The sequence below is a fragment of the Chaetodon trifascialis genome, chromosome 1 (assembly GCF_039877785.1).
Source record: "Chaetodon trifascialis isolate fChaTrf1 chromosome 1, fChaTrf1.hap1, whole genome shotgun sequence".
Lineage (NCBI taxonomy): Eukaryota > Metazoa > Chordata > Actinopteri > Chaetodontiformes > Chaetodontidae > Chaetodon > Chaetodon trifascialis.
In genome coordinates this window covers 6,047,201-6,069,800 of record NC_092056.1, presented here as the reverse complement: position 1 = coordinate 6,069,800, position 22,600 = coordinate 6,047,201, and the positions used below count along the sequence as shown (strand labels likewise).

The 22,600-nt window shown below is 43.3% G+C and overlaps 3 protein-coding genes across 7 annotated transcripts in view; 2 read left to right on the top strand and 1 right to left on the bottom strand.

Moving 5' to 3' along the window:
- The window catches only part of csnk1g1 (casein kinase 1, gamma 1), a 34,963-nt gene extending 29,519 nt beyond the window's left edge, over positions 1-5,444 (top strand). For 2 of the 4 annotated variants that reach the window (XM_070967370.1, XM_070967352.1), the window contains 2 exons: positions 134-157; positions 1,061-5,444. In XM_070967370.1, the coding sequence (XP_070823471.1) occupies positions 134-157; positions 1,061-1,115 (79 nt within the window). In that variant the 3' untranslated portion in view covers positions 1,116-5,444. The remainder of the gene's footprint in view (positions 1-133; positions 158-1,060) is intronic. The other 2 variants (XM_070967379.1, XM_070967361.1) reach the window with 1 other exon arrangement.
- A 1,045-nt stretch (positions 5,445-6,489) lies between these two features.
- Positions 6,490-10,431, top strand: LOC139332499 (small ribosomal subunit protein eS17-like). The gene is made up of 5 exons (XM_070964490.1): positions 6,490-6,573; positions 7,415-7,566; positions 9,518-9,623; positions 9,773-9,838; positions 10,153-10,431. Exons 1-5 carry the CDS (start codon positions 6,571-6,573, stop codon positions 10,228-10,230), a joined length of 405 nt encoding a protein of 134 aa, XP_070820591.1. The 5' UTR covers positions 6,490-6,570; the 3' UTR covers positions 10,231-10,431.
- Positions 10,432-12,229: 1,798 nt separating this feature from the next.
- Positions 12,230-22,214, bottom strand: cpeb1b (cytoplasmic polyadenylation element binding protein 1b). Of its 2 annotated transcripts, none has more exons than XM_070965442.1 (11): positions 21,916-22,214; positions 21,467-21,688; positions 19,898-20,127; positions 18,400-18,655; positions 18,157-18,270; positions 17,258-17,347; positions 16,569-16,705; positions 15,484-15,682; positions 15,079-15,173; positions 14,664-14,744; positions 12,230-13,675 (listed from the first exon to the last, which is right to left on the bottom strand). In XM_070965442.1, exons 1-11 carry the CDS (start codon positions 21,944-21,946, stop codon positions 13,565-13,567), a joined length of 1,566 nt encoding a protein of 521 aa, XP_070821543.1. In that variant the 5' UTR covers positions 21,947-22,214; the 3' UTR covers positions 12,230-13,564. The 2 variants fall into 2 exon arrangements, with proteins under 2 accessions (XP_070821543.1, XP_070821534.1); XM_070965433.1 differs by having other exon boundaries at positions 21,894-22,131.
- Between the last annotated feature and the right edge of the window lie 386 nt (positions 22,215-22,600).

Sequence of the window (22,600 nt, the reverse complement as noted above, 5' to 3'; positions counted from 1 at the left end):
TGTCCACCTGCGTCCTGTTGGTGTGTTTGCGTGCATGTTTGTGTGGCATGTGCCCGGTCCCATCATCTTGGTCTTGCTGTATTAATCTATCTTACCTTTCTCTTTACACTCTTTCCTCTCTCTTCTTCTGTAGCTGCGTGAAAATGCTCAACCTGTGGTGAGTCCCTCTCTGCTAGTCCACATCAGACTCATGGGACAGGGAGTGGACCGGCCTAGGCTGGGCCCAGTGGAGTTGTTATTGTACCAACCTGAACTAGACTCTCACTGGTGCAGCAGTGCCATTTAAAACTGTCAACTATGTGTACGATCAAGTCTCTGCCCGTTTTTTCACCAGCGCCTGATCAATAAGTGACAGACGGGTGAAGAATACAGTAAACTGCTGCCGTGTGAGCGGCCATACTAACTTTAACCGGGGCAGAAAACAAGAAGCACTTAAAGCTAATTCAGCTTTGTGATGTTTAGAAGCAAAAGCGTATCGGTCCTTTTTAGCAGCACATTTGGCTCCAGGTTAAAGGTCTTTAAACTCTTGTTGCATGGTGCACCATTATTCGTTATTACTGAATTAATCGAAGAGTACCCAGTCACTGTCCTATGTCTTGATCCACTGCTTTTTTTCTTGTCTTTTGTATGTTTTTATTGACCATCCAGGCTCACCGTGTCTTGTGCTCTTTGTGTGCACTGCTCCATTTTTGTTTATTTGTATTTTTTTGCATCGGAGAAATCCTTCCTCCAGAGTCACTGCAGCCGTTTGTAGTCGAGTCCCCTCTGCCATTTTTTCTGTTTGTAAAAATGGTGGGAGGTGAAGAAGCATGCAAACACTTGGTGGATGGGAATGCATCCATCTTGTCCTTGATGCTAACGTTATAAGAATCAGACCTTTTGCCAGCTGCAGTTCTCACTATTACGATCCCAAAAACATGCCCAGATTTGCAAGACTCAAATTAAGCTCCTGTGATATTTCCCACACTAATTTAAGCAGCCCGCTCGTGTTTGTTCTTTCTTCCGCTGCGTCTGAAGCATCTCATCTCCGTGTGGGTTTAATGTCCGTCTCTGTCTGCAGGTGCTGCTGTTTCTTCAAGCGAAAACGGAAGAAGAACACGCCGAGGCACAAATGATCATCCACCGCCGGCCTGAAACGCTCGCAAGTGTCCGGCTCAGTGGATTGTGATTTCAGAAATCAGTAAGGTCCCGTTCAGAATAAAAGAGGGAGACGACTGAAAGATCTTGATTGAATTGTTCTCTGGAGGGACCAGTTAAAAATGGATTGTTGAGACGTGCAAGATGCTGTGTCTTTTGATGGGAGTCCTGTTTTTTTCTTTTTTTTTCCAGTTTTTCTTTTTTTCCTCCTCCTGTGTGGGAATGTTTTGCAGGCCAGTCGTCCAAATGGGAGCCTTTTTGTTGGAATTATGCAGAGGATAATCTTGCTTTTTTTAATTTCCCACTCCTCCTCAAGACATCCAGCATTTGTATTTTTCCCTCCTCATTTTTGCCATATTCTTTGCTCCTGTTTCTCCTCTGTGGTGTTGAAGGGAAGAGAGGGATCTTCCTGTGGACTCTTGCCACCTTCGACCTGTTTCATAGTACGATTTCCTCGTTTGACTCCTAGAATCATGTTTTCACCCCCCCCCTCTGTCAAGTCCCAGTTCAGAGCAGCTTGCCCCCGGTTAGTTTGCTAACTCATTTAGACACAAAGCCCCTTTGGTCTTTCCTGACGTGGGACTGAATGTAAACGTGAACACACGAGGAGCCGAGAGTGTAACTGCCTATCTTCACGTACAGGCACAAAGAGCATCAGTCTGCCATTTGGCCCCTGCACTTTTTTTCCTCCAAAGAGGTCAACCCTGGCACCGGGACCCGGGCCTAAGAGAACAGGAGACCGGCGACGCCTCCTGCACTGTGTTCTCTGAGGATGATTTCTGCTCACGCTGCTTGGTTAAAGCACTCCCCTTAACCACGCCGCTGTCAAACACACTACAGTCTCTTCTGACTCTCATGCAGTTTTGCTCCTGTTGGCTTTGTGATGATGAGCAGCAACCTGACACTTATAGATGGGGCTGAAAAAAAATGCTATTTATGCTATTTATCTCTTGGTTGCCACCAGTTTTTCTTACTAAATCTTAAACATACACACTGAATGTATGGACAGAAAAGTAAATGACTTTGGAGCATTTATATAATCTGTCATGTGCATGGGAAGGAAATTGCAGTTAAGGAGTTCAGACCAATGTTTAAAAAAAAGGAAAAAGTGAGACCAAAACTAAGTGGATTCGAGGGTGGGAGGGTCTTAAATGTTCTTGATCTCAATAATGTGATGGTTAACGACGGACTCTACACCAGTGGACACTGGGGGATGTTGCTTTGGAGTGACAAGAGGAACTGGCGTGATGTGCTTTGGAGACCGAATCACAGCCTCTCGACGCTACTGTCCAATGCCTTAACCCCCAACCAGCCGACCAGTCGAACACCACATCCCATCACCAGTTGAAGAAACAAGTTGGCAGCATGACGGTCGCGAGGTTTGCAGCGCAATTTTCTGGGGTCACCTGTATAATAAAGCCCAAAGTTGCAGACTGTTCCCAGCTAGTATCAGAGCAGTTAATGACTTCCCTCGTAACGCTGATGACGTATTCCCAAGAGAGCGATGCCAAATGGAGGGTTTGGTGTAATACTCTGATGGTGTTAAGGCGTCCCTGCCCCTGCGTGTCTTGTCTGAAGACCCCTGTGCTGCAAAGCCATGTTTTATGTTTGGACGGCTCTCTCCTCGACGGCGAGAGAGACAACCTTAACGTCGGCGTGAGCCAGGGCGGCTAAGTGAACGTGTCCACACCATTTTTTATTTTCATTTAGTGTCATGGAGGACTGCCTTGAAACAATATCCTCGATATGTCACCTTGCCTATCCTCCTAACAGAGAGTGAATTAACGTACATAGGTGTTTTATTTTTTTATTTTATATCTTGCTAATGTGAATTTTTTTTAAATGCATTTTTTTTCCATTCCAAATAGCCATGGTTTTATGGGGAAAGAGAGGGTAACAAAAAAAGCTTGAGACCATGACTGCACTACATTTGTTGACCCCGGCTTTCCCTGACAAGACCCTGCCTTCTTAATACTGTACTTTAAACGTGCTTATTACTTTAATTGTAGCTGCCTCATACGCTAGGCCTTCCCTATAGGGTGCAGGGAATACACTTTAAATTGATTTTGATCCCCACCCGCTCATTTTTTTTTGTGCCATGACACCCCCCCACCCCCTTCCTCTCTGCACACACACACACACACACACACACACACAAACACACACACGCAAGTCCTCGATGAATCAACTCTCAGTGGAGTGTTAGATTTGGCGTTTTGTGGACCTGCTCCATCATCTTTGGAAATACAATGTTGTAGATGTTGCAAACTATCTCGATGAATCAGTATGTAAACCTGCTTGTTGCGTGTATTTACACTGTATAGCTTTCGGTTTCTTCTTGCCCCTGACATGTCAGTTACTCCGGGGTCTAAGTTATTGTGTTATTGAAAGTACTTGAATATGAAAGTCTACGGGACCTTTTCTGTTTGTTTTTTGTTTTCTTGGTCATCGTAATTCCACACATAGGATTTGAGGGGAATGGTGGGAAAGCAGGCTATTTGAATGACAGGTATTCATTTGTGGAGACGTCTTAGTGCCTCTTGAGTGTGTTGGACAGGTGAAGTGCGTCAGACTCACCTGTGGAGTCCTGTGCTAGCTGGTGGAAATGGCCGGGTGAGGGTTGCATTGTTTTTACCCAGAAAGAGGCGCAGTTCGATGCTGGTTTGGAGGTTAAAAATCACTTTCTTGTTTCGTCTCTGTGAAACATTCACCGTTATGTATTTTGATCTGGTGTCAGACACCAAACCTGCGACATCTGCTGCCTGTGACCCTCCCCGCAAAGCGCCGGCAGCACCTGGACTGTTTCATTCCAGCTACCTGAGAAAAGTTGAAAGTATTTCTGCGTAGTGAGATGGATATCCAGACTATATAGCCTTCAGTGTTCCCCTGAATTCCCCCAGTGCCATTCCTGAGACTACTACTAGCCCATGCCTTTTACCTGTGCCAGGAAAATATGAAGTTGAATGTTTTTCGACCATTGCGTTCCACCTTGTGTCCTTGACGTGTCCATTATCATTTGGAAAAAAATCGCAGAGCAACACGGCTCAGTTCAGTACCAGGAAGTGTTGGAAAGGAAAAAGTGTTTCACGAGTCCTTTCTGTTGGTTTCTTTCTTTTATGTCGTGAATGGAGAGAAACCAACCATTTTATCGACCGGGTTTATTGTTTCAGAGTTGGATTTGTGACTGGTCATCTTTGCAACATCGGCTTCTTCCTTAAACTTTGGGTCACCAGGCTCTTTAGCTCACGGCTGAAATGGTAGATATAGATATATTACTCGGATGTATTTACTTTGTACTCTCTGGGCCTCATACAGAGCCATATAGGAGAACTCTGTATGCTTTGTATCTGCATGGCTTATCTGGAGGCGACGGCGAGCGGCCTCTCTCCAGTGTATTTTCTCACCTGTAGGGCTCATATACTGTCGGGTCAGTGAGACGTTATGGCTTCCAGTCCTCATGTAAAATAAATAACTTTTTCACGTCTTCTCACAGCACATTCCATTTCAGTTCCCATTATTTCCGATATACTTCACTTCAGTCAGACTTGTGTTTACGGCTTTGGTTGTGTGTAACTCACATTCCTGTGTGTCAAAGCTGTGTAAATCAAAGCAAAGGACAGTTAAAGTGTGAATGAATGGCTTAGGTCTTTTTGGGTTCTCTGGCACTTTTTCCTTGTTGCTGTACTGTAGAATTGTCTTGGATTTACTGTATATTTTTCTTTGAGGGAGAGGTTTAGGGTGACATTTACTGCAATATTGTGATGATTATTTGAAAATTGTAAATTGTACAGAGTTCACAATTATACTCTTTGTTCTTTCTGTTGGGATTCCATATAAAGTGTATTCTTTGATTTTTTATTTTATTTTTTTTCCCCTCTCAGACTGTGGAAAATCAAATTGTACAGCTCCAAGAGTTTATCCTCCCCTCAGCATTGTTTTTTTTTTTTTTTTGTTTTTTTTTTTCCCAGAGCTATGATTAAGAGAAATCTTAAAACTGTAAATAAATATTATTGTGTTGAAATATGAATGTCACTTCAAAAATGTATTTGAATGAGTTAGTCAAGGGCTTCAAGAATGAAGGACCCACATTTCTTCTTTTTATGGTTTTTGGTTATTTTTAATTTACAGAAAGGTAAAGGTCCTTTTTATCTGAGATGCCTATGTTTTTTTTTTTCTCTTCCTTGGATTCATATAATACAATGTTTCACACATGAACCTTATAAAATCACTTTTTATTCCCTCCACACCTAAAGGGAAACTCCAGTTTGCACCCTTTTTTATGTAAAATAAAAGATCTCTCCACCTTGTGGGAATGTCTTCTGTGAGGTGATTTTTGTACAAGCTGCTTCAGATTCTGTTTTCTGACTTTAATGAGATCTACACTGATTCTTGTGTGTTTTCAGAGGGAATGAAAACACTGATTCTCACTGTGTGGGCGCAGTATGTGAGTTGGGGAGAGGAGGGGGCTTTAGAGGGGACTTTTTGTCTCTTTTTAAATGTTGATTATACTCAGATTTTTCTCTCCTCCCTTTCATCAGGGATTTAACAACCTAACATACCATCATGACAGTTAATATGAACATAATACACAAAGTGCTTCAATAAATGTTTCATGTCAGAGTGTAGAAGAGATCATCTTGTGAAGAACTTGATGTTAAGAGCTCTCAAAAATCAAGCCTTTAAATTACTGACACACTCTACCAGTTTAACAGCTGCTGACTCAGTAAGTAAAATTAAATGTTGGTGAATGAGCTAAAATTGCTGAACCCTGTTTCCTAAAATGCTCAGTCAACCTTTGTCTCATTGATTTGCATTTCACAAGTAAAAATCTATTATATTGTTAGAAATAAACCTCCTGTCATTATAGATTTTGCAGTGAAAGGCTTTGCTGGAGATACTTGGACACACACGGCTGTGGTCAAAAGAGGTAAGATTGATATGAAAGATCACCATTAGTTTCTGTATTTCTGGTGTCCAGAAGAATGGACCCACTACATAAACTTATGTCATTTCCTGCAGCATGAACAGTTGTTCTAAATAGTTTCTTTGTAGATTGGAAAGTTATTGCCCTATTAAAATATTGCCACCTTTAAAAAAAAAAAAATGCACCTTCATAAATACACCTTAATAATTCGTATTAATGATTTAAAAAAAAAAAAAACACTTTTTTGAACAGCCACATTTGATAACTCAATAATTATAAAATTCGTTATTGATGCAACAGGAAGGTCAAGAAATTATATATATGTTCTTTTTAAACGTCAATAATAAATGAGAGGTGAGACAACGTGTTATTTATGGCCTCTCTCTCCTGCACTTTATACCTCCACCGCTAGTGGCCGCTGTCGTCCACGTGGGGTGTGAGCGGCGTTTGTAAACTATAAACTTCCTGTCTGAACTTCCGGTGCCTCTCTTCCACCGGTCCGAGTCAACATGGTGGGTACGCAGCAAAACACTTCAGTTGAGCAGTCGTCACAATCACTTTCAATCCTTGTTGTCTGTTTGCTCAGCAAGCGGTTTCAAACATCACCCTCCACTCAAACAGCATAAAGATTTGTAAACGATGGATTTCGAAGCATTTCAGCGGAGTTGAAAATATGAAAACAGGCTAATTGTTCCTGTGTTATTAGCTAACCGTCCACCAAACAGTCCGAGCATCACCGGCACACACGTATTAACACCATGTTTTATAAGTGTAACAGTGCAGCTGTGGTCGCTTTGTATTTTTATCAGCTTTTAAATGTTGTTCTTTTGATGTTGTTAACGTAGTAGCAGAAGAAAGTAGCTTCAGAGCTAAATGTTGACGGGTCTAACGTTACAAGTCCAATACAGATCCAATTTATTTCAGGATTTTAAAACTACGATTATCACATCAAAACTATATTTTATTTTCTAATATTCTGAGTTTAAATTGCTCTTAATTTGCTTTCTATTTTGGCTTAAAACGGGTTTAAACTCATATGTGAGCTGAGGAAGCTTGGCTGCAGGAAGAAGCCCTCTGCTGTGTGTTTGCATTGAATTCGTCTGTGGAAATTCATAGATTTACTAAGAACAAGTGGAAATTTGCCATCTTGATTTCAGGCTGTCGATATTTACCAAAGATATAGTGGCAAATCTAATTTGTAAGAATAATATCCCAGCTCAAAATATTTAGTTTGACCATTAATATGCAGTCCAGTGTTAAACATCAACTAGTGACCTCCACACTTGTCCCTCCTTCTGTTTATTGGCTCAGTGTTTTCTTTGTCACTCGTGTCTCTGATCGCTTTCTCTTCAGGGACGAGTCAGGACCAAGACGGTCAAGAAGGCCGCCAGGGTCATCATCGAGAAATACTACACCCGCCTGGGCAGTGACTTCCACACCAACAAGAGGGTGTGCGAGGAGATCGCCATCATCCCCAGCAAACCTCTGCGCAACAAAATTGCGGGGTAAGAGGGATTTGCTGCTGTTTTGAGCGTGTTTGTGCAGAGACGCACACTCCTGCAGGCTGGCGGTCGCTCCTTGAGACGGTTTTATCATCTACATGTAATTTGTCCAGCAAAAGTTATTGTTTATGACAGCAAACGTGACATTAAAGTGTTGAGCATGAAGCAGGCTAAGCAGAGGAGGCAGTGTGTCGTTGTGGAGTAGAGCTGCAACGATTAATCGATTAGTCGATCAAAAGGAAATCGATAGCCAGCTATTTTGACAGTTGATTGATAGCTTCAGTCATTTGTCAAACATCTGCTGGTCTCAGCCTTCAGTGGAAGGATTAACTGCGTTTCTTTGTCGTTTCTGATTTATGATCGGGTTTGTGTTGGTTTGACTGAAGAGGTGATTTGAAGAGTTTGCAGTCATGATAAGCATTCACAGTTTTATGACATTTGATTGAGAATAATCGTTAGTTGCAGCCTTGTTTTGGAGAACCTCTGGTGACAGGATGCCTATGAACATGTTGTACCGAGCAGTTTTATATGGATCCCTTGACTCCTTAATTATCCTGAAAAATCAATAGTTAAATTGTCTCATAACAAATAGACTGTAAAAATCAATCATGGCTGCAGCATGTTCCTGGTTCTGGTCATATTTGTTGTACCTTCACTGATTTTTCTGCATGGTTTTATGGCCTCCTGACATGTTAATTATGCAAATATCTTTTAGAAAAGACTTATGTCCCTCACAGTGATGAGAAATATCAGAGTCTTTTCCTGGTTTGACAGTCTCATGGAGTGAAGAGCTCTGGTTTTGTTAATGTTTGGCCTGGTTCTCATCAGCTGGTTGGTGCAGACGTGTCTTTTATTTTGGTGCACACTGGCTGTTGTGCGTTTTTGGCTCTGCGAGCCTTTTAATTTGTAATCCCTATAAGTCGCTTCTTATTCTTGGCATCTGTTCTGCAACATGGAGTCTGACACTGATGCTCGTTGAAAAGGCGTCCATGTGAACATCACGACCACTGTGCTCCGCTCAGTCTGACAGTGACCTCGGTTTAAGGTAGTCCGTCAGGCCTCAGCAGCGTTTCCTGCTCTGTAGCTGCGAGCCTTCGGGGCTTGACGTCAGAGCGAAGCCTCCCTGTCTCCTGCTGGTATGTTTGAAGTCGGTGCAGAGAAGTTTCACAGTGAGTCAGCAGGCAGCACTTTCCCCCAGAGACCAGGCTGAGGTGGAGTCCTGCAGCTGTTCATCTAAATTAAACATTTTACCCCACTTTAACAGAGTTATTCTCGGCTTTTTCTTGAGGAACTGCGTCTAATTGGCGCAGAAGAAACAGACGTGCTGCAGTTATTTATGTCTTTTAATTGAAGCGTTCTTGAAGCTCCCTCCCTTTGTGTGGACCAAACTTTATTAGCACATTGTGCTCCGTGCAGTCAGCTGCAGGTCAGCGGTGTGAACGCCGAGCACTTCAGTGCAGATTAAACTGTTGAGGTTGTTTTTGTGCACCACAGACGTCGTGGCTGCTGAGTTGATTGCTTGTCTTTGCTGTATGTTGATGTGAAATGTAGAAGAAACTGGGCGGCTCAGCGACCCAAAATAACGGCTTGTGGTTACTAATTGAAAGTTTTCCCGTTATGTTCATCGTCTCAGGGAAGGTCTCCTTTCTGTGTTTGTTTTTTTTGACTGATCTGTGTTTTTTAACTGCTCACAATTAGGCTCAAATTCCATCTAACAAATGTTTTCAATGTTGCTGAATGTTTTTTTGTGTTCGTTTAGACTTTGAATTGTCAGAAATGTTCAGCACAAGTTACCAAAGAAATGTTTAATCAGTTATGACTTAGAAAAATGGTCATTTAAATTACTAACATGTCACCAGCCTGTTTTTGTCCTCACTGCAGTAAATCAAAAAACTGGAATCCATCAAACGTCTCTCGTCCTGGTCGTAACCACGTGTTCCCCTTCGCCTCTCAGGTACGTGACGCACCTGATGAAGCGTATCCAGCGCGGTCCAGTCAGAGGAATCTCCATCAAGCTGCAGGAGGAGGAGAGAGAGAGGAGGGACAACTACGTCCCAGAGGTCTGTCCAGTGTCTTTGTGTCCTCTGTGAGACAGAAAATGGTTTAAAGGGCCGTAAATCGGTTCACTTGCTGGTTGTTGCCATCAAACTTTAACTTCTGAAAGGTGGAGGAGTTCAGACATCTTTTTTTTTTCCATCTCATCCTTTAGATTTCTGCTCTGGACCAGGAGCTCATCGAGGTGGACCCAGACACAAAGGAGATGCTCAAGATGCTGGTAAGTGTGAACACATTTAGCTGCTTTGTGAGCCTTTGAGTCTCACTTTGGAGACATAGTCATTAAAATCCTTTCTGAATTCACACCTGTAGACATTTCTCTTTCTGACTTGTAATACCAAGTCAAGACAATTTCTCAAGGACATTTAATTCAATTCAATTCAATTTTATTTGTATAGCGCCAAATCACAACAGAAATTGTCTCAGGACACTTTCCATATAGAGCTGGTACAGACCAAGCTCTTTTTAAAAACACAATGCATCTGCAGATCCATCTTCATCTACCTGAACTGTGCAAACGTCTTCCTCTTGTAGGATTTCGGTGGCCTTTCCAACCTTCAAGTCACTCAGCCAACAATTGGAATGAACTTCAAGACACCACGAGGACTGTAGGCTCGTGTCAGAGTCCTCTTAATAAAGACAGAATTATTAAGACTTGTCCCTCCTGTCCTTTGTTATCCAGAAAGTGGGTTTAGGACTCGACACTGAGCTCGGCTTTTCATCGCTGACAGGAAGCTGTTGAGCTGTTTCATTGATCAGTTTCAGTGAAAGTCAATTCAAATCATGCTTTAATAAAAAGGCAACGATTAATTTAGCCAGTTTCCTTCTGTTTTTAGTTTATTGCTGCTCTGTGGGTTCGACGTGATTTTAAACGCAGATTCCAAAAGAGTTTGGACGGCATACAAACAGTTTTACAAAGTGTCCCTGCGCTCATGTGTTCACAAACACACGTGAAGCCTTTCATCTCTTTTGTTGCTCCTGTTCAAACTTGTTCGAAACGTTGCTGCATTAAATTCAGAATAAGAAGACATACTTTATTAATCGCCACACAACATGCACATGCCACGCTTTTTGTTGAAAGTGAAAACGCCCACAGCACCCCAGGCGGGAATCGAACCCAGGACCTTCTAGCTGTGAGGCGACTGTTACCACTGTGTCACCAAGATATGAACTCAGATCGCTGGATTCAAAGTTCAGAGTACTAACCATTACACCATTAAGCAGATATTTATTAAAATCAATCACGCTGATCAGGTAAAACATTGATTATGTCAAAAAAGCATCAGCAAGTTATCACAATCTGGTGTTTTGCAGAACGTCCAAACTTTCTTGGAATCTAAAGTCAAATCTTTGAAAACGGGTCATGAATACAGTAAAACCTTTAATTATCGTATGTTAAATTGTTCTGTTGAACAGCTGGTCAGTGCGGTTTTTAGTCAAACTTTACTTCATGAAACATCTTCTGGGATCGGTGCTGTGAATTGATAAAAAACTGCAAACATTAACAGACACGTTAGTAAATGGAACTACAAATACAGATAAAGCCTTTTTAGCGTCAGTTTTATTCAATTTTAAAATTTAGTTCTAAGAAAAATAAGCACAAAGAAGTAGTTCAAAGCAAATGTAATGAGTTCAGTTAATAAATAAATTGAAAAAATTCAATTAGCATTTTAATCAGTTCAGCTGTTGATTATTCCAGCAGCACACTCCAGACTCCACAGCTGGCGTAAAAACAAAAACTAATCTTTGAGTTTAAGTGCTGCATGCGGTTCTTCATTTGCTTGTGGACGTCTGCATTTTAGAGTTTACCTTTCCTGCCTTTAAAACACTCAAATAAAAACCCTGTTCAGGACCACGTTTGACCACCATGAACCCTGATGGTGTCTTACTGTTCGAGCTCACCCTCAGCGCGTTCTGTTCAGCGTTGAAGCATCATCTTCAGTGAACCACTGAATGACAAATGTCGAAGAAGAAGCCTCCACCAGCATCAGCCATGCAGGTGGAGGCTGACTGGTTTCAGGAATATTCAGGTCAGATTGCATCGACGTCGCTGCTTTAACAGACTGAACAGCATTAAAACATTTTGAGGATGAATTCAAACAGAACAAACATTAACCGACCAAAAACCACCTGAAGGTTAAAATGATCTTTTACATGCACGAGTTTCTCCATCACTGGGTTGTTCATAAATGCCAATTTGAGACGCCACTAATCAACGAATTTGGAGGCTACAAATGAAATCAAAAGCCCAAAAAGTCTTTCAAACTGAGTCGCGTGAGAAGTTTAGTTTTCTTACTTTTAGTCCCTTTTAACACAACCTCTGTTAAAAAATGAACCCAGGCTCTTTTTTCCAGACTTTAGAAAGTCTCCATAAACAGGAAAACGACTTCAAATCAACCCACCGATGAGTAACCTGGCACATGCAGTGTTCCTCATGAGTCTCTTTACATGGAAAAATTTGTGTTTCAGCAGATCAGTAAATGACTGCAAACGTTACAAACTCCTTCACATACAATTAGTGATTAAGGATGACCTGCAGGTGTTCATAAGGCCAACATTTCTCCAAAAAAAAAACAGCAGTCATATGAATGAAGAGTCCAGACGTGGCAGGTAATGCTTAAACACCTTTATTGTGCCCAATCTGAACATACTCCACAACTGTAAGTAGCAGCAAACTTGGCAGACCACAATGAGGTAGACTTTCAAAACTCTAAAAAGCAGCTGGGCTAAAGGGACAAGCTCAGCACGACAAACCTAATGGATAAAGAAAAGACACTTTGTCTTTGGCACACAGCTTATTATGCATTTATGTCCAACCGGAACAAGAAGGCAAAATGGGATAAGAAAGCGTGGCATCATTTACTGGGGTCTACTCAAGCTCTGGATAGATTGAATTTATCATCAGCTAAGTGGAAGTTCTTACATTCAACAGGAAACAAGCAGCTGTTCTAACATAGGCGTGTCCCCCTGCTGATGTACAAAAGTGATTAAAAACCACTGCCACCGCTCCAAACGTGCAAATTAAAAAGTGCAAAAATCAAACTATGTACAATCAAACGTTCCACTCTGGTCTCAACGGGGTCCATCACCATGCGTGAGAAATGATGGACTGCCAGCTGAGGTGTATGCAGCACTACGGTCACATACATTTAATATAACTGGACCAACAAAGCAAGTTTAAAGTAGTACGTCCGACGGTTTGTGCCCATTCAATTGAAATCTGGGAGGGCAAATTAAAAAAAAAAAAAGGGGGGGGGGGATGGCCACAGAAAAATGTATGAGAAAGGAAAATAAAAGGGGGTTCTCCGATAAACAGCCGCCTGGTAGAATTCTGTTCGAAATTTTCATGTCATGACTTAAAACCGTTTGTGTACAAATTAGTAAAAAACTGCGTAAAAATGTCTGAAATGCAATTGGTTAAATGAAGCCCAACATTAAACTCCCAAAAGTAAGAATCACCAGTTGGCTTGCACAGGAAAAACAGACGCCAACTGGGGGTAGAGGAGGGAGGGAGGAGGGGGAAAAATAAAAATTTAAAGGCACTGTATGGCATTTGCCAATGAACGGCAATGAAACTTACGTGATTGCTCTTTACTATGCAACACATGTAAACAAAAAGAAAAACAAATGGCATTTTCATCCACGTCTTAACCTTAGGCTGACCGTCTTCCTGTCTGGCCGCAAGTCTGGGAAAATGCATAAGTGTGAAGGGCCCCTGGTCTCTCCCAACAAAGTCACTGTGCATAGTGCCACTGTGAACGACAGCAAAAATGTAGCAAGTGCAAAAGTGAACATTTTCTACAGTGATATCCCCAGTGCCTGGTGGAGTGCCACGGCGCCCTCGTACCGAGGGACGTCTCGCACACGTGCTCTCCTTGGCGGGCAGCCTGGACCCGTCGAGAGGGGCTCTTCCTCTGGCCCTTCAGAGCGTCGGCATCCATCTGCTCTAGCTGGAGTCCCGGTTCTTCTGGTTGCGCATGAGGGGCCGGTGGTTGCTCAGGATGTCCATGGAGTGCTGCCAGTGCCAGCAGGAGCGGCAGTAGTACTTGAAGCAGGCCTGGGTGTCAACAGACAGCGATTTACTCGATGGGGACAGATCTAACAGCCTCTCTGCAGGCTGAGCTGCTCGCAGAGCGGACAGCAGCGTGAACTTCAGAGCAGAGCCCACAGCCGAGGGGATGAAACACACTTCAGCATCTACTTCAACGCTCATTATCCACACATGCAACTAAAGAGACAGATCGATCGAGTTATCAAACACCTTTTGAACCAGCAGAACAGACAGTGATGCAGTGACCTGCTGCCTCTTCATCCTCACCCACTTTCTTTAACAGCTTTATGCTGAAGTGCTCCAAGTGACCTGACGTTATCTCCGCAGCCGAGGAAATTGTTGGCATGAAAGGTAAAACGATGCAAGTTATACGGAAGCGGTTTGGATATCTCAAAAGCATCAAAGGGCAAAGGCGGTCTGCAGAATAAACCGCTGGTCGGTGGTAACCAAGATGGAAACACAACATAAACTTTAATAAGTTATGCGCTTTGTTCGCTTTGTTCCGGTTGATGAAACATGTTTAATTAGTTATTCAATGTGTTTTTATCACAAAATATATTCTAAATCAGTCGTGTTTACACAGTTAAATGTTTATTATTCTATTTTTTGTGAAACTGTCTCAAGTTTAATGAACCCTCTGTCATCACTGAGTTACTCTTGCTACTCTGCCAGCGTTAGACTATACACTGTGATAAATATCAATATTGATCGATAAAAATCATTGTGATCATATTGCCCAGCCACATTTTCAGGCCAATCACTGCATTTTTTAACATAATAAACAGTAAACAAGTTGCCCTTTTATTTAATTTTACTGGATTCTTGATTGTTTAATGCTGTGCAAATCATCGTGCCCTCACCACATTTTTTTTGTCTGTTTTGACACTTTCTGATTTTTTGGAAATATTAAGGAAGCGATATTCATCCTGATCCATCACCATCCACCATCAAGCCCCACAGGGAGCAGGATTTAATGAAGCAACTTTCCACTGACCTGGTCTCTGCAGAAGAAAGGTCCAGGTTGGCGAAGGCAAACTTGACACATGGAGTCTTCCAGGTACGGGTCAATCTGGACCTGAGGGAAAAGACAAAGCCATGCTGCTCAGTTCACAGCAGTGAAGGAGGGACACAAGCAGTTTATTTATATAAAAACAAAAACAAAAAAACAAAGCTGACAGCATGAAGTGAGAACCTGCTGATTAAGCATCAAAGCCTTTCAGCAAATGATTCATTTTAGAGCATTTGTGCTTCACAAGCAGATTTGTAGAATGATTTTTTTATTATTTAAAAAGGATTTAAGCCTCATGGATAGTTTCCAGTTTAAGACATTTAATCGGTCACTCAGCACTGCACAGATACTAATGACTGATCACAGAAAGTGCAAAGATTCATTCACGGTTTTCTCTTACCTTCTTTGTAAACTTGGGGGTTTTGATCTCCACAAACGCTGCGCACACAGCCTTCAGGTAACTGCGCTGATTGTTAAAAGTGACACGTCCAGAGCCTGCACGCAAGAAGAGTTCAATCATTCAGTTTTCAAAAAGGTTTCAACGATCAGCACCTGAAATTATTTTCATCTGTGGCTCAAATCCTCGTGTCAAAGTGTAATCGACAGAGTTTGCCTCCATGAGCAGAATACGCTGATGGAAACAGATTCTGGTTTGATACTATGACTATCAGTCAACCCTCCAGCACATGCTGTCAGATACACTGAAGGTGGATGAACTCCAGTATTCCTTCTTTACAAGACGTCTACAAACTGCAGTTCTGCCTTCAGCATGTTTCTTAAATGAAGAGCAGACAGTCCGTCTCACCTATGGGATACTTGTGCTTGTCCGTGTCGATGCCAGCGTACATGACGCCTCCGAACAGGTCGTTCATGATGCTGGCCAGCGCCTCGGCGTTCAGCATGCCATGCAGCGCACCCACAAACACCGTCTTACTGGGGTCCAAACGCTGGGCGGGGCAGCGCACGTAGTTACTGTCGGAGATCACCCAGGGGATCACCTGCACCTGTAAGAGAAAAGGGACCCGAGTCACAGGAGTCCTCTGCAGGTTACTGCAGACATGTGACACCTCAACTTAATAAATCTACAAACTTTTCATTTAACAAAAGACAAAGTCCAAAAACGATATTTAGCCTAAACACAAAAAGATGCACTACACTTCGCCTGAATATTTAATCGCCAATTTCTTCGACTAAAATCAAAAAGACTGCTTGTTTGCTCAAACCAACAGTCCAAAACGTGCGTAAACTGCAAGGCTGCACACTGGACTGCATCACTGTAGATGCTGTTCAGCACTTAACAATGAAAAAATACCATGCAATGAAAGCGCTGCATTGAAAATGTTACTAATGTAAAGGTACCAAAGTGTAATCAGGAAAATGGACTCAGTGCAGAAAAATGGCCACTGTGCCTGATGTTGTATCATTATTATTCAGGCATTAATGTAAAAGAAGGATTTTATTGTTGCTGGTTTTGATGGAGCATTTTTAAACTGTTTTGTTTAGGACTGCAAACTCATTTTTAGTGCAGATTAATCTGCTGAATATTAGTCTGTTGCTCAGCTGGTTGTTTTGGAAAAAAAAAATAAAAAAATCTGAAAATACTGAGAAATATCACCACAATTACCAAAAAGGACACCTTCACAGTGCTCGTTTTGTCCACAGTAACAGTACAAAGTTAAAAAAAAAACAAAAAACGATCGATTAGCAAATCCTCAACATGAACCATGAAATGTTTTTGCATGGAAAAATTACTTCAATGATGAAGTGGAGCAGAAGCACAAAGTCACATGAAATGACTCAAGTACCCAGAATTTTTCCTTAGTACAAGTACTTCAATACGAGTTACCTTCCAGCCCTGACTGGTGTACACTTGCATCTACTTGAACTCACGTCTTTGCATCGCATCCTGCGGCTCGACATCTTGAAGTAGTACTCTCGGTTGTCCTCGGGGTGAAACGGGTCCTGGGAGCAGGCGTGAAGCAGCGCCCGCACAGACTTGTCGCTCTCAAACACCAGATAAACGTACCCTGAAAACAGAGAAAAACGCAGTGTTACGGTGTGAAAGCAGAGTCTGACACAATGACTTTGACAGAGGCAGCGACTAACGTAAAGATCAATTAATAAAGAAGACACTAACAGTCATTAAGTCACATCATGCAACAGTTTGCAACGTGTCAATCACAAGTTTTAAAGGCATCTAACAGAATATAATCAACGCTTGATTATCAGTTAATGGGTTTGTTTGTGCAGTCAAGCAAAAGTGACTAATGAAAATTAGACCATTCAGAAACGTCTCACATTATGAAGACATTTGCTTTGAAACCTGCATCAGGAAACACAAACAGTCCCAAGCAGAAGCTCAAACACTAGAGTCTAACATATGAGGCATTTTTGTTTAATCCACTCCCTTCATCTACCACCATGTTTTACACCACATTAAGCTCCAGTATCACCACCCAAACGCCTCAGAGGCCCCAAGTCAAACTCACCAGCATGCCATGTGCTCACCACAGTGCCACCCTAAAACCACAAAGAAGAAAAATAGCCTACCAGCCTGTTGTTACCTTTGGCCACATTACCTTTGGGAGGACAGCGAGGGTGCTTTCCATCCTTACCCGGCCACTCCACAGTCAGAGGGCCGTAGCCGCTGAAGGTGTTGATCAGGCCGACTGAAACGAAGGAAGAAGGTGAGAGAGGATGATAAAATGTACATTTAGCGTGAACATTACCAATGCAACATCATCAGTTTCAGTCTGCTGTTGGGCCGGCTCTGCTCTGGGAGGAGAGGACGCTGCACCAACTGTTGTGCATTATAGAAAACGCCTCACGTCCTCCAAACGGTGCAGCTCTGCTGTGACAAGGACAGTTACAGCTGTGCAACCAGTCCCCTCTGCATCAGGAGGTAAAGCCTCACACTCCCCTCTGCAGGACTAATACACTCATCTGATCCATAAGATATAACTTTATTGATCCCTGACAGGGAAATTATGTTGTTGTAGACAACAGCGATAGCAAGAATAAAGAAAGGAGATGTAGAAAAAAGCACAATAAAAAGGAATACAAAATAAACTATATCTATGTACATTATATACAAAATGAGTATAAAAATGCAGTTGCTGAAACTATAGCTACAACTTCACTGTATACTTTGATTTAATTTTGCACTTTGTCCACCTCAGCAGGTTTAAGTTGGCTATCACTGCACTACATTACACATGTATATACAATAAGTACAGTACAAATTTGTAAGTCAACTGATATTGCACTGCAGGTTTAATTGCACTGCGTAGTTTATATTATTTTAAACACTTTTTAGTCATTTATTTTCTAAGTTCTCCATCTGTACCATTTCTGTCCTTACGCTAGTCTAAGTCTAAACTACAATAATGGAAGTAGCCCCTTAAAGGCTGCTCACTCATTGTACATCAACACTACTAAGCATCTATAAAATCAAGACTCAAACGAAGGCTGCAGTTACCTTCTGTGATGTCCCAGGGCACACCGCCAAGAAAGACCTTGCAGGAGTACAGAGCATCTTTGTTGTTTCTGGGAGGCAGCTGACCGCTCCAGGTGAACGTGGCCTCATTCACAGCTGAGGAGTCCACAAAAAGGAGAGCAAAAGTCACCCACAAAGCCACCATGCACACCATTAAATCTGAGCTATGAGACAATCAAAAAGGGCAGAACAGTGATGAGTCAGATTTGAAGGTTCTGGTTTTACCTGCAGCCTGTCTGTGCAGGCGGGCCTCCCTCTCGATACTGAACGCATCATCCGACTGGTCGAGCACGTCTGCACCTGGCCACGGAGAGCCGCTATGCCAGCGGCGGGAAATGGCTGAGGAGGCGGGGCTGGCACTGGATGGTGGGGTCAGAGGAGAGCTGGAGTCCTGGGGGTCCAGACGGGAGCCCAGTCGCAGCAGATCCTTCTGCATGTTGGATGCGAGATAAGGCAGGGGAGGGGAAATCCGCAGAGTCGACTGCAGGGAAACACGTCCAGACAGTTGTACCTCGCTGCCAACTGCTCACATTTCAAATGCCCAAATCACGTCAGTGTGTACAGTTTGAATCAAAATCAGGAAGTTGGAAATTAGCACCCACCACCCAACAAATGCAGGTGAATTTGTGAAGTGTTGAACAACCACAGAGGCAGGTAAAAAGCAGCATAACAGGGCGAATTGTGATATTCCACAATGCAGACTGAATCACGAGTCTGCCACCAGCCACAGTGACAGATGGACAAAAAAAACAAAAAAACAATTCATTTCCAATGATGATAATAATTACTACAAATTCTCAAATGAAGACAGCAAGAACAGGAAAAGATCAGCTGCTCGTGAAGACCAGGTGTGAAACACAGAGTAGGAACCTGTTCCTCAATGGCTTAAGTTCAGCAAATCTACATTTCCACAGCCCCTTTGCAATCTGCTAATCAACACAAATAGATTTTATACACTAATGAAGCGAAACCTGTGAGGTGGTCTCAGGCCAGTTTGAGTCTGCTCTTGCTCTCACACTCCTCACTGCAGAATATTAAACACAACTTTATGATCACAGAGGTGTACTGAAGCCATCGCTGCTCTGTTTGCTCTCCTGCTGCCTCACTGCTCACCTGAAACCTATGCTGCTGCACTTTATAAAGGCCCACCTCCACCTAGTCCATCACCCACCTGATTATCATCATTTTGCTAATTTGACAGTCTGCATCTGAAGAGGAAGTGAGACCATAACCCAGCGACAGCAGAGATGCAGCAGGGGGAAAGTTGTACAAACTTGTATTCAAAGAGTGTGCAGTTGTATTTTCCTGTTTGTTGAGGAAAACAAGTGTACGAATATTTCCTGAAACTACGGAAACCCGTGCACACTCCTGTGCAAATATATTGGCATCGCATTTTTTTTTTTTTTTTTTACATATCGCACAACCCCAGAAGGGCAATTATCAGTAGCTTAACATACAAAATGAATCAAACAGAAGTGGTCAGTTTGAACAATATGGCATGGCTGTATCTCATATGTGTACTGTAGTAACAGAATTAGTTCTGTTACAAGGGCCTGTCTCTAATACAAGCCCGATTCAAATAAAAGGTCCAAGCTACCATCTGATCCTTAATGACACGCACACCTACACACACCCACACACACACAAAACAAATTCTCCCCACCTGGCCCCTAAGAATCAAACACAGAAAACAGGAGTTACAGAATAAGTATAAGGGGCTTACCAGCATGTCACAGAGGTGGTCTGAGCCAGAGCTGAAGCCGCTGGTCTCTGAGTCTTCAGGGCTGCTGGAGCGAGAGTCCAAAAAGGAGCTCGAGTCCAGACGGCTTGCCATGCGAGCCATGCTGGGGAACTTCTCCAAGAAGTCAGCAGTCATGCTCATGGACTCAGCGGGCAGGTAGCCTGGGGGCTTCCCAAGGATGCTACTGAAGGGACTGTTCAGTAAACCTAGCACTGGAAAAACAGGACAATTACACCATTTACAGTGTTCGTGAGATGACTCAAGCTTTTCAGAGAAATCTGCACAAGCAGCCATGGTGACATTACTTTAGCTGGTCTTATGTCTGTTTTCCAAGAGGAAGAGCAAACTGAAGAAAACGTGATGCGTGTGCTGAATCTACAAAGCGATATCGATTTGTTCGGTGGTGAATTGCTTTCTAAAATTTGTATTATTTTGCTATTTTAGGGAATCTGGATGAGCAAACTACAGAAAATTGGCTTTGTGTGCTGAAGCTGCAGACCTGACTGAAAGGCCGCAACGCAAACTCAAGTTTCCAATATTTGCATGTAGAGGAAGATACCTGATGAGCGAGCTGGCTGCCAACAGCAAGCCAAAATGCCCGAGGAATCGATGCTTGAAGCATTTTCAATTTTACATTCAATGTTTTGCAACTTGGCCGCTAATAATCTGGAACACAACCTTGTCACAGAAGCTACACGCCTTCCTCTTGATAACAACGCAAGTCAGCTGGCAACCGACAGATACATACTGCGTGGCCTGTAACCGTGAACATGCGGCTCCGAGGGGATTATTCAGCCGTGGGCCGCATTCAAAGCTCTGTCCCACTTTGTTGCAGGCCCAGTTTAGAAAGCTCTCAATGAAGTTATGCCTGGTCGGTTTGGACATGCGGCAATAAAACTACAGCTCTACAAATGGGTCATGACAAGTGGGGCATAGTTATAGTCAGTGGTACCTGTCCAAGGACTGACGCTCATCACAGGACTGTCTGACAGCCCAAATGTCAGCATTTACATCTTCTATGTTCACGCATATTAATCAGCTTAAGTGGGACGGTAAGAAAACCTCTGCCTGAAAAATAACATCCTGGCATCAGTTCGATCAACAGGTCGCAGACTCAAGTGTTTAGAAAATGACTTCTTAGTTACAATTAGCAAAAAACGCTTACAGGTTTGGGTAAAAGAAAAGTAGCTTCACTGGACTGTTTTGTGCCTACTAGGCTGCTAGAGATGCAGCAAAGCAAAACTGCTACATCATCCTCCCTGGTGACGCTACAGCCTGTTCCCACACAGACTGCTGTTAATGAGCAAGCACCACACATTTCCACAGAAATGAAGGCTACACAAGTCAAGGCACGAAACCTCACAGATGTTACAATATCTACAGCAGTGTCCAAATGAAAAGGAGTCATGGACAGAGCTAATACACTCTTGGGAAAACATACCACCACCCAGCTCACTCCAGGACATTATGTGGCATAAAACCAAGACTAATCTGCAGGATTTACTGTTATTCCTAAATTAATTGAAGTAAGCAATAAAATCTGGTACTTACTGGAGGGTGAGCTGGTCTGAACCTGGGAGGGGGAGGTGTGTTTGTCTGTCTCCTGGCTACTCCAGGGTCTGTCCCACCCGGACAGCCGGAGAGACTGGAGGCCCAGGCCCAGGTCTGTGACACCCGGTGGGCCCCTGGATGACGGCATCTCCTGGGAGCCGGGCATGCCACCACAGTTGGGGAAGAGCATCCTCCTGCTGCCCACCGCAGCCAGCTCCGACTCTTTTCGGTCCAAGATCCAGTTCAGAGACGTGGAAGAAGAGTGGAGAGGAAGTGTTAGACAGCTAAAAATAACTGTTGTTTCAGTCTGCGTTACATAGAAAAGGGCACGAAGAGAGTCGTCACACGAAACAGTTTCTGTTTAGAAATCTCATTTAAAGAAAACACAAAGACAAAAAACTTCCCTCAGCACCACATCTCCCCCTACCCTGGCTGACGGGGGAGCTAACCTGCTGCCTCTGTGCTCGGTGAAACTGCCATGCATCTCCGTCCGCATCACTGACCCACCTAGCAGCATGTGACATGGCTGCTGATGCACTCGCACACCCCTGCTAATGACATCAGCTTTCCCCCACCTCCCTGCTTCCTTGCCTAACAACTGTGTAATGAAAAATTCCTGTCAGAGCTATTGGCTTGTTGATAGAAGTACTCCCCTCTCTGGTAGGCACAGCACGTCTCCGAGCCGGTGGGAAGACAGCCGCCGCTGCCACTGTTGCTGCTGCTTACTCTGTGTCTAGCCTTGTTTCCTGAGCGAGCTGACAGAGGCAGGAGGGAGGGAGGGAGGGGGAGGCGAGGGGCAGAGCTACAGCGGCATGGTGGGAGGCAGCATGGGAGACGAGTGCGAGTGACTCAGCAGACTTGATTTAAAAAAAGAAATCAGACTCGAGGATGCTCAATAAGCAAAGAGAAAACTGGATTTAAATAGCTATCGCACACTTTGGTCTATTCTCCTGATTTGTTGCACACAGTGAAGAATCAGGCATGCAGAGCCTCGCTGTAGCAGAAGCAGCTGACTGATCAGATGTTAAGGACGGAGCGATTTGCACTGCCAGCTCCTCCCTTCCCTCTCCAGGCCTGGAAAGCATCCAGCTGCCAGCTACAGCCCTGATTCAGCAACACCAAGCCGGGGTGATG